Below are 11,900 nucleotides of genomic sequence, written 5' to 3' on the forward strand. Positions count from 1 at the left end.
TGGGACCTGCTTTTTTTTTTTTTTTTTTTTTTTTTTAAATTTTTGAGGATTCATTGAGGGTACAAAGAACCAGGTAGCACTGATTGCATCTGTTAGGTAAAAGCCCTCTTATAATTGTGTATGGGTCCTGTTTCTTGAACAGATAAAATACAGTGAGGTATATGGACACAGATATCATTTGAAAAAATGATATTTTAAATATCATTATTATTTATCATTTTTATCATTATTTTAAATATCATTATTATTTATCATTATTATCATTATTTCAAATATCATTATTTTATAACATTCCTCATGTTTTACATATTCTTCATACTTGTTACTTTAATGGCTATATGTCCATACTCTCAAATATCATCATGAGAAAATAAATCAAACCCAACAGCTTCCAACAGGTAGACACGAACATCTCCCCCGTCCAGGTGAGCTTGCCCACTGGCCGTACCTTCCCGGCATAGTGGTGAATAATGAAGCCTTGGTTCCAGCTGTTGAAGTGCTCGTGGCTTCCGATCTGCATCTGGAGTTTCTGCAGCAGCGTCTGGTCCGCCCCCTCGCCCACCGCGTGCATTGTGGCACACACATCATCCAGGATGCTCATGATCCCGGGAGGGTTCTGAGGGGACCAAGAAAGCAATTTTGATCACTGACCATTCCAACATGCACAAGGCTTGTTGGGTCCTTTCTTCAGTAAGCAAACAGCTCCCTAGACTTAAGATATCATCTTGAAAGTCAATCTTTCCTTTCAGGCAAGAATGTAATTAATAGTCCCAAATGGGAGTCACCACTTAGATCTAAAGATGGAGGAAAGTCCATTTTCCAAAAAGCTGTTTAACTCCCTGAAGTTTTCTTCAAAGTCATGCACAGATCATTATCTGCCCATTCCTGTTCCTACAAAGTGGAATTTAACAATCCAAAAAGAGAATAAAACAGTCTCCTTTGACCCTAATCCTTTCTTTTTTTTGAGACACAGTCTTACTTTGTGGCCCTGAGTAGAGTGCTGTGGCATCATAGCTCCTAGCAACCTCAGTTTCTTGGGCTCAAGTGATCCTCTTGCCTCAACCTCTTGAGTAGCTGGGACTACAGGCGCCCTTCACAATGCCCGGCTATTTTTAGAGACGGGGTCTTGCTCTAGCTTAGGCTGGTCCTGAACTCCTGAGCTCAAGCAATCCACTCACCTCAGCCTAGAGTGCTAGGATTACAGGTGTGAGCCACCACACCTGGCTGTAATCCATTTCTTAATGTTCTCTCCTGGACTGTTATCCATATGGGCACTGTTTATATAGTTATTAGGCATTCTATCAGGCATTACTTTCTTTTCAAATATCATTATTTTATAACATTCCTCATGTTTTACATATTCTTCATACTTGTTACTTTAATGGCTATATGTCCATACTCTGATATGCTATAGTTTATTTAATGACTGGAACGTCTATGGATGCTTTTACTATTTCTAGTTTTCAGCTTTTATAAACAAAAACATCAAAAAAACAGTCCTGTAGAGATCTCTGGCTATATTGCTTTTATTTTCTTTTGAATCATTTCTTCCTTTCTTTTTTCTCTTTTTTTGAGACAGAGTCTTACTATGTCACCCTTGGTAGAGTGCCATGACATCACAGCTCACAGCAACCTCAAACTCTTGGGCTTAGGCGAGTCTCTTGCCTCAGCCTCTCAAGTAGCTGGGACTACAAGTGCCCACCACAACACCCGGCTATTTTTTTATTGTTGCTGTAGTAGTTGTCATTGTTGTTTGGCAGGCCCGGCTAGCACCCTAGCTGCTGAGCTACAGGCGCTGAGCCCCGAATCATTTCTTTCTTTTTTTTTTTTTGCACTTTTTGGCCAGGGCTGGGTTTGAACCCACCACCTCCAGCATATGGGGCCGGCGCCCTACTCCTTTGAGCCACAGGCGCTGCCCTCAAATCATTTCTTAGAGCTAATGTCCTAGAGGTTGTATGACTGGACTAGAAGAGAGGGCTAACTTTATGGCTCTTTTATATGGCACGTCACCAATGGAAGTGATAGTTTTCTTCTCTTAGCATTCAGTAACAATTTAACAAATTCATTTTACTCACAAACACCCTACCCTACCAACAAAACCCTACAGTTCTATTCTCACTTATCCACAAATCTACAAAACTAATGTCATTGCTAAAATTCTCTGCAAATCATTACCTGCTCTAAAACAATTAACACAGGGAAGAAGCAGTGAAGACACACCAGCCCAATACTTACAACTTTGTTCTCTATGAGGTCACACACGATTTTGTTATTAAAGTACTCAATAGGGGTCCATCTTATTCCCTCTTGAACATATTCTTCCTGCAAGACAGAAACGGGGAACTCATGTGATCCCCCAGCCAAGACTAACTGGAGCTCTGCACAGACGGACACCGAAGGCACAGAAATCATCACGGAACAGAAAGACTCGAAAAGTTCACCACTTGAACTCTCATTATTTTTCTTCTAAGAGGTTACAGGAAAGGAACATTTTGTTGCTTGTGTTTAGTTTGAACCACGTGAAAGCTCTACCACACAATTATTTTTGACTGACAAAAACGATTTAAAGTGACTTAACCTGTAAGTCCAGTTGTAAAAATATCTCTTGGGATTTAACATAGGACAGGAGTACAGATTAGCATCTAGGTACTTAAGGAGAAGGTCCCTGGTTTCGATCAGCTGCTCGTTTAACTGGACACCGCCCTGCCCTGGTTCTCCTCCTTCCTCGCTCGTCTTGCGTGGCTGGCTTCCTTTGCTCTCCTCTTTCCAGACCTTTATACATGATGGGGCCTCTCAGGGCTCCATCTTCCAGCCTTCTTAGTTTCTCAGCTGTTCTTTAGGTGATTTCAGTCAATCCCATGGCTTTACATACACCTATAGGTAACGACTCCCAGATTGATAGCTCTAGCCTAGACCTCACCCCTGGGTTCCAGACTCACATGCATTCCACATACTAGAACCTCCACTTGGAGGTGGACTAGGCCCCTCAAACATGTTCAGAGGACTTCAGATTCCACGTCTCCCATCACCTGCACCAACTCCTCTTCTAATCTCACTCTTGAGTCTCAACGCTGGCCCTATTTTTCAAGCCACCAAGCTAAGAATTGCTGTTCATTGTACTTTCCTTCTTGGCTGTTGCTCATTATTTTCAGCAAGTCCTACTGACTCAGTCTAAAAATGTATTCTGAATGTGACTGCCGCTCACCGGGTTACCATCTCTTTGGCTTTTATCACTGTCCAAGTCTACTATTTCTAGCCCAACTTCCTGCAGTAGTAGAATTTTATTTTACTGTTTTTTATTTACTTTGTTGTTGTTGTTGTTGTGCTTTTAGAGACAGAGTCTCACTGTGTCACCCTTGGTAGCATGCCGTTGCATCACAGCTCACAGCAACCTCCAATTCTTGGGCTTAAGCAATTCTCTCACCTCAGCCTCCTGAGTAGCTGGGACTATAGGTGTCTGCCACAACACACAGCTGTTTTTTTTTTATTTTTTTTGGTTGTAGTTGTCATTGTTATTTAGCTGGCCCAGGCAGGGCTTGAAACTATCAGCCTCAGTGCATGTGGCGGACACCCTAACTACTGTGCTACAGGTGCCGAGCCTATTTACTTATTTTTTTGAGACGGAGTCTCACTGTGCTGCCCTGAGTAGAGTCCCGCAGTGTCACAGCTCATAGCAACCTCAAATTCTTGGGCTTGAGCAATCCTCTTCTCTCAGCCTCCCAAGTAACCGGGAATCTAGGCATGTATAACCATGCTGAGCTAATTTTTCTATTTTTAGTAGAGATAGGTCTCTCTTGTTCAGGCTAGTTTTGAACTCCTGAGTTCAAGCAGTCCACCTGTGTTGTCTTCCCAGATGGCTACAATTACAGGCATGAGTCATTGCACCCAGCCTCATAGTGGGATGTTAAGTGCTCACTCTGGATTGCTTTCCTCTGCCTTACCCCACTTGACAGGTGTACAGAGCCAGAAGGATCTTTGCAAAATGCAAATCAGATCACGTTACTCCCTGCTCATAATTCTTCAATGACTCCCCATCATACATGATATAAAATGCAAAGTCTTAGCCACACCCTGCAGAGTTCCCCTACAGCCGACTTTCTCCAGCTCAGTCACTGCCAAGCTCTCTCTTGGTTGCTGTGCTCTTGCTAATCCCAGGGGACGGAAGGTGAGCCACCCAGGGCAGAGGTCTATGTGGAACCCATTGGTTATTGGCTTTTCCTAAACAGAGGAATGAACACTTTCACGACCAAATGACCCCAAAACAGCCTTTGGTATGTGTAGTGGGTTGAATAGTATCTCCCCAAATTCCATGTCCACCCATAACCTCAGAATAAGGTTTGAAAATAGGGTCTTTGTAAATGTAATTAGTTAAGGATCTCACAATAAGATCTTCCTGGATTTAGAGTGACCTTTAAATCCAAAGACTTCTTTCTTTTAGACAGAACTTACTCTGTTGCTTGGACTACAGGACTACAGTGCCTGGTGTCAGCCTAGCTCACAGCAACCTAAAACTCTTGGGCTCAAGTGATCCTCCTGCCTCAGCCTCCCGAGTAGCTGGGAATACAGGCACCTGCCACAATGCCTGACTAACTGTTCTACTTTTGGTAGAGATGGGGTCTCACTCTTGCTCAGGCTGATGTCAAACTCCTGAGCTCAACCAATCCTTCCACCTTGGCCTCCTAGAGTGCTAGGATTATAAGCATGAGTCACTGCGCTCAGCCTAGGATGGTATCTTTAGAAAAGAAAGGAGAGTGAGATCTGGAGAGAGAGACATAGAAAAAGGTCATGTGAAGACAGAGGCCGAGATCAGAGGTATACTCCATAAACCAAGTCATGCAAAGCTGGGAGCCACCACAAGTGCAAAGAAAGACTTAGGAAAGACTCTCCACTGAGCCCATGGAGAGAGCATGGCCCTTAGGACCCCTTGATTTCAGACTCTGGGCTCCAAAACTGTGAGGAAAGAAATCTCTGCTCTTTTAAGCCACCCACCCTGTGATACTTTGTTTACGGTGGCCCTAAAAATCTTAAACAGGATGTCATCAGGAATCTGATGGGAACTGCACTGAACTTTAGAAACTATAGCAAGACGTGTTACCTGAAGTCAGAATTCAAATACCAACTTTGTTAAAAACACACAGATTTTTAGGGAAGACTGAGAGTAAAGCAAATCTGAGAAAATCAAGTCTTTCCCTTGGAACACAGTCTATGCCATAGACAACTGGGGTTGGAACGAGGTTCCCATTTTCCGCTTAGTCAATGAGTCAGTATAGTAAAAGCAGCAGTCCCAAGTCCAACTTCCCAGCACCACTTGCTTAAAGGAGAAAGAAAATGTAGCAGATGGTATTTATATTTCATAGAGTAAAATGCCACAATGGCATATGGCTTTTCTGCCCGACTTTATTAGGTTTATTTCCTAATATAAGACTGAAACCCGAATCTATTTACCGAAAGAGAAATCTATACCCTTTATAACAAAATAAATTATAAATAGAATCGGATGAAGGAAGAGGGATTGCTTACCTGTTCTGCCTTTAACGTCAGTTCAATAAAAATCTGCTGGAGTTTTTCATTAACAAAATTGATACAGAACTGTTCGAAGCCATTTTTCTGAAAAAAAAAAAAAAAGTTACTCCTAGGTAATCGTTTCACAAAATCATTTAAAAGTCATTTCTTGTGGGATTAAGGGAACTCTCTTGCTGTGAAAAGCTTGAACAGAAATGTTGGATGCACCAATAGGAGCAGGTTTATATTTAGGAGAAACTAATTTGGTAAAGGTACATGGAGAACTCAAAAAGGCAGAAAAGAGCCCGCGTGGTATTTTTTCATTGCACAGAATCAATTCTCGCAGGCCAGATGAAATATCCTCCTCCTCAACCCTCAATCATTCAAACTGACCTCACCTGGAATATTTCAAAGCCATAGATGTCCAGGACACCAATGTTATATTCTTCATGGTCCTTCTCCATGGCTTTATTGATGGACTAGGGAAGGAAAACAGCATGCCAATTAACTCCTTTCCACTCATTAAAAACAGGCACATGGGGGGTGGGGGGGGGCGAGGAGTAACAGCAGACATGACTCCCCGTGGTAAACAGAGGACAGTGTGAAGACCAGTGATTTGCAACATCAAGTATGTCAGAAAACTGTCAGGGTCCAAAAAATCTATGAAGGTAGGGAGGAAAAAACTTATTTGCTTAATGATACCGTGTTTCCCTGAAAATAAGACCTACCCTAAAAATAAGCCCTAGCAAGATTTCTATGCATTTGTTAAATATAAGCCCTACCCTGATAATAAGACCTAGTGATAGATGTGGTTATGCAGCGTATCTGCATTTCGGCACAGAGCGGTAAAGAAGACTGGAATACCTTTTATCTGCCACAGCTCCTTTCTCTGAGCCGTTGGCACGTGCGCAGGTGCGCAGGTAGTAACCACAGTCGCAGGCATCCTATTGCGCACGTGCAAATGGCTAGGGGAAAGGAGTTCACACATCACTAGCGCCAGCCCCACCAACAAGGTCGGCTCCCCCTGTCAGTTTCCAGAAGAAGATGACTTAACTATATTTGAATAAATGTAGATTGTTGTATTATACTTAATAAAAGTAAGACATCCCCTGAAAATAAGCCCTAGTGCGTCTTCTTAAGTAAAAATAAATATAAGATCGTGTCTTATTTTCGGGGAAACACAGTGAAAACCATTAATTTCTGGCAGAGTTATCTTTCCATGACATCTTGAGAATTAGAAGAAAATGTCATCTTGGATGATCAAAGTAAGACATGAAGAATCAACAATGCAAGATCTATAAATACCGTTGTCATCGTCCCCCATTCAGCAGTCATTTAATGGGGCCTAACACAAAATGCCAGGGATGCTAAGGCGGAGGCAGGCGTCTGCTGAGAGGGGATGACCTGTCTGCAGATAATTACAATCATAATCTATTTATTCATTTCTGCCAGGCTATGCTAAGTGTTCTCAATGTGTTGTTTCACTTAATTCTCACTGCAGTTCTCATAATGGCAAGACTATCATTATTACCCTCATTTTCCTGGATATACTGAACCTTGCCTAAAATTTCACTAGGCAAGCAGCAGGGCCTGGGATTACATGTAAGCAGTATGGAGATGCCCAAATCTGTGTTCTTGATCACAGTGAGAAGAGGCCATGCAAGTCACAGGGACAGACTTTATGATAGTAGGGGAGTTGTAGGTAGAGAGGGTGGTGACAGAGAGGCAGGGGAGGGAGGGTTACAAGAGAAAAGTTCCATGCAGTTGGGAATGAATACATTCTAAGGCACCAGATGTGTTTTCCAGGCAAAGAAAATGGCATATCGCCTTTCGTGAGCTAATGGCTAATGGCACACAACACTCAGCCCAGTGTCAGGCACATAGTTAGTGCTCAGTAAATGCCATCTCAAATTAGTATCACTTACATGAGCATTCCTCCACTTTCACTATAAAAAAAAAATGAGATGACAGGAAGGAAGGAAGGTGGGAAGTCCAGTGCCAGAAGGTAACCTACACAAAGAGACAAGAGATGGGGGTTCTAGTCCCAGCACTGCACCACCCTCTTGCTGAATAGCCTTGGGCAAGTCTACCAATCCTTAGGCCCAAAACTCCCTTCTCCAAAAAATGAGGGGTCTGGACAAACTACATGCATGACTGCTGTTTGATGTGACCCTGACCTTGCCAAGCAATCTTACATTTCAAAATAGCTGCGAGAAGTATCCAGAATTACCTGAACCTGCCCTGCTGACCCTGCCCTAACCATACTTGAAACCTCAAAGGTATTAGTGTCTGGATTCAAATACAGACATTTTGGGTCTAATGGCCTTGTGGTTGTCCTCTGACTAAAGTCCCCTTACAGTTCCTTCTAGCTTGAATATATAAAAGTCAGGATAGCTGGAATCTAGGTATTCCTAGAGGTGTTCCTAGAGGCAAGAGAATTGCTTAAGCCCAATTGAGACCAATCTAATAGCAGCAGTGTAACCTTGGGCAAATTACTTAACTTCCCTGTGCCTCACTTAGTTTATCTGTAGAGATAATAACACCTAGGCCACAGGGTTTTTGTAAGAATTAAGTGAGTTTCTTCCCCTAAAATACTTAGAACAGTATCTGTCATGTAGTGCTATATACGTGGGTGCTATTATTATTCTACCATTTAGAGGCTACAGGGATTAACACAGATTGTTACTGGCAGCTCTATCCGGCTGAAAGACTAATTTTCTGAATATATATGCAATATACATACATAAATATGTATATATGCATACATCAATATATATACACACACACATATATAATTATGCCTTAACCAAAAATATCTATGGGAGTGTTAAAGTTTATCCAAAAAGTCTTTGATATTCAAAGCCTTCAAAAGGTGAAGGCTTATTTCTGACACTTTAAGGGTAGACTGTACTGAGAGACTTGCTTCTAAAGAACAGAGTCTGGCAGAGTGACAATACTTAAGCCCAAAATTAGGACATATAAAACTTGGGGTTTCTCACTCATTCTGTCTTCTAGATCACTCCCTCTAGGGAAAAACAACCACCATGTTATGAGGCTATTCAAGCAGCCCTCACAGAGGACCCTGTAGCAAGGAACTGAGACCACCTGCTAACAGCCAGGGGAGTGAGCCATTTCTCCAGCAGATCCTCCGACCCTACTTGAACCTCGAGATGACTGCAGTTTCAATCAGCATCTTGACAATGATCTTGTCCTTGAGCTTGAACCACCAATGAGAGCAGACCCCAAACACCTGACCCACCGAAACGGTGACAAAATAAATGCTTAGTATTTCAAGCCACTAAGCAAGGTATGGTAAATGCACTATCCCTGATCCCTTAGGTTCAAGAAAGGCCCATGAGCATGGGTATCCTCTTTTTTCTAGTCTCTAGTCCTGGCCTTCCTAAACATTTTGCCCTGAAGAAATTGTTATTATGGTAGGTTTGCGTGTGTCTGGGTGGACACATCCAAAGTAAAAGCAGGATTCGATAATTCCAGAGTGGGAAGGCACAAACAGAGGAATGTGGTAATTAATAGATAAAGTGGGGGGCGGTGCCTGTGGCTCAAAGGAGTAGGGCGCTGGCCCCATATGCTGGAGGTGGCGGGTTCAAACCCAGCCCCGGCCAAAAAAAAAAAAAAAAAAAGGTTAAAAGGAATGAGCCAGCATATGAAAACGAAACCCTTCACAGTCGTTTTACCCTTTATGGCTAAGATAGGAAGCGTCACCAAGGTCTACTTGTGTTACTTACATCTACCAAGAAATCAAAGACCCGGGCGTGCAGGGCCTTGGCGAGCGCGTCCCTGGTGTAACAGGCCTGCTCCACATTGAGGGTCACGTGGATGGACTCTGACTTGCCTCCCCACTTGCTGTCCATCTGCCGGCTCGTTAGCTTCTCCTTCAGCCGGTCCTGGTTTATCCCCAGCAGATATGCTGGAAAAGCCAAAACTAGAGGAGTGGAAGAAAACATGGTTAGCTTTCAGAATGGCACCCACTCATCTCGCAGACATGCGGAGGCTCACGTGTGCACCATCCTCTGCCTCCACATTACGTTCTATTGGTAGCAGAGGCCGCACACCAGCAATTCCACACACACCCATCTACTTTGTTTTTCCCAATTGTTCTATTACATGAGTCAATTCCTATGATGACTGAGACTTCTAACACAAATGGGCCATCCAAGAAGGATGGCGAGCCAATCCCTCCCACTGAGATCACAGTTAAATGCCTAAAATGGACATCACTCCAAGTGTCCAGCAAGACAGACCCGGAAGCAACTCAGTCCAGAAACATTCCTTTGGCTCCAAATATTGTTTTCTTCCTTTTTGGTATAATGTTTTCATGGCATCACTTCCTTAACACACCAGATATGATCAAACGAATACATGTAATAACAACCAATCATATATTTATTGAGTGCTTACCCTATGTAAGATTACTAAAGGGTACAAAATATTTAAGAAGTCTTGGCTCAGTCTTGGCTTGGTACCCATAGCTCAGTGGTTAGGGCACCAGCCATGTATACTGGGGCAGTCGGGTTCAAACCCGACCTGGGCCTCCTAAACAACAATGACAACTACAACAACAACAACAAAAAAGCCAGGGGTTGCAGCTGGTGCTTGTAGTCCCAGCTACTTGGTAGGCTGAGGCAAGAGAATTGCTTAAGCCCAAGAGTTGGAGGTTGCTGGAGGTTGCTGTGAGCTGTGATGCCACAGCACTCTACCAAGGGTGACATAGTGAGACTCTGTGTCAAAAAAAAAAAAAAGAAGAAGTCTTGAAAGCAATAGAGATGATGCAAAAGAAAGTTTGCCTAAAAGCTGAATACAGGGCGGTGCCTGTGGCTCAAGGAGTAGGGTGTCGGCCCCATATGCCAGAGGTGGTGGGTTCAAACCCAGCCCTGGCCAAAAAAAAAAAAAAAAGCTAAATATAGAACACAGACAATAACGTTCTGAAGAAATTTAGACCAGGAAGCCATTCCTAGTTGCTGGGGGAGGTGAGGGTTGGAACGGGCCTGCAAGGATGAACAGGATTTGTACAGATGCAGAGAGGGGGATGGAAATTGCAAAGGTGAGGAGGCAGGAACATAGGACACGTGGCTGGGACATGGTCTGCTGTGTGTAGCCTGGCACTGGCTCCAGGGAAAAGGTAAGGCAAGGTTTAAAGGGTAGGATGGATTTGATGGGGTGGGGTGGGGCTTCTTGAATGGCATGTGATATCTGGGCTAGAGGCCAAAGGGGAGGGGTTGGATAGGCCTCTAAAGAGGGGCATCACAAGAAGATTCCTGAGGATGGCACATAGAGTGAAATTAGGGAGACTGGTACCATTCATATCACAGCCCACCCACCCTGTCCTGTTGTCACGTACTATGGTTGATTATGGTCTTCGGACAGAAACACCAAGACTCCTATGGCTCAGAAACTTGTTTCAGGCCATAAAACTTCCAAAGGAAGGGTAGCTATATAAATGGGATTTTCTGATTTCTGGACAAAACCCTCTAATGTGAATAAATGACATCAATCTTAGACATGAAAGAATGTTCAGACTTTTCTAATATGAATGAAACGTTTTCATAGAGGTAAATGAAATTTTGAACTTGGCTATGAGTCTTCTTTTTCTGCATAATGCTTTCCCGAAATTATCTGATAAAAGGATTTTGTTAAAGACCTTGTGATAATGATCAAAAATCACAAGCCTCCCAATAAAGGATAATCTGTTAGAATTTCACAGATGGTGTTAGAATATAATGGGCTGACATTTCTCAGCATATACCTTCCAAGGAGATTAAGTCAGTGCATGCATTTTGAAAAAGGATAATGCTGGAACAAGGCATTTATCATCTATGAGTGTTTCACAAAAAATACTTTGACCGGTAGAAGAGCTTCTTTTGACAGAGCATACATGAACAAAATCAATGCACTGATCTGAAAAAGACCATTTTGTTTAACACATGTCTAGGAATCTGGATGTGTCTTCCACTGAGCTAAAACTTTCTTTGCACGGAATAAGGACATATGATGTTCATAAATCAGACCAGACACGTGGAGGGAATCAAGAGACATCAGAGTGAGAATCAAGAGACATTTACCAATATATCCACTGTACATATGAGAAGGCTTCCCCAAGGGGAGGCTACCATGTCAATCACTACCATCAGCCTCTGGGGCAGGGTTATCTCACTTGATGCAGTGGACACCGTCATCAGTGGCTGTTAGTAGAGTCACCAGGCCCCTTTCCCTGTTCCTGGGGAACTACACCGTGAATGGTTTTATAAAATGAATACTTAGCCCCATGTCATCTGTTTCATAAACACAGGCTTCTCCTAAACCCCTAAAACAGGGGCATGGTTAAAATATTTGGTGAAAATGTTTATACCATTATCTTTATGACCTCAGCAAAGAAATAA

At 42.9% G+C, this 11,900-nt stretch overlaps 1 protein-coding gene across 2 annotated transcripts in view; it reads right to left on the reverse strand.

The window, feature by feature from the left end:
• MYO1E (myosin IE) overlaps positions 1-11,900 on the reverse strand; it is a 229,500-nt gene that overhangs the window by 71,039 nt on the left and 146,561 nt on the right. For both annotated transcript variants that reach the window (XM_003784390.3, XM_023509954.1), the window contains exons 10-14: positions 9,249-9,445; positions 5,901-5,981; positions 5,521-5,607; positions 2,236-2,322; positions 449-616 (exon numbers count right to left, since the gene is read on the reverse strand). In XM_003784390.3, coding sequence (XP_003784438.1) covers positions 449-616; positions 2,236-2,322; positions 5,521-5,607; positions 5,901-5,981; positions 9,249-9,445 — 620 coding nt within the window. The remainder of the gene's footprint in view (positions 1-448; positions 617-2,235; positions 2,323-5,520; positions 5,608-5,900; positions 5,982-9,248; positions 9,446-11,900) is intronic.

The sequence above is a fragment of the Otolemur garnettii genome, unplaced genomic scaffold, assembly GCF_000181295.1.
Source record: "Otolemur garnettii isolate 467f Iridium unplaced genomic scaffold, OtoGar3 scaffold00011, whole genome shotgun sequence".
In the NCBI taxonomy this organism is placed as follows: domain Eukaryota; kingdom Metazoa; phylum Chordata; class Mammalia; order Primates; family Galagidae; genus Otolemur; species Otolemur garnettii.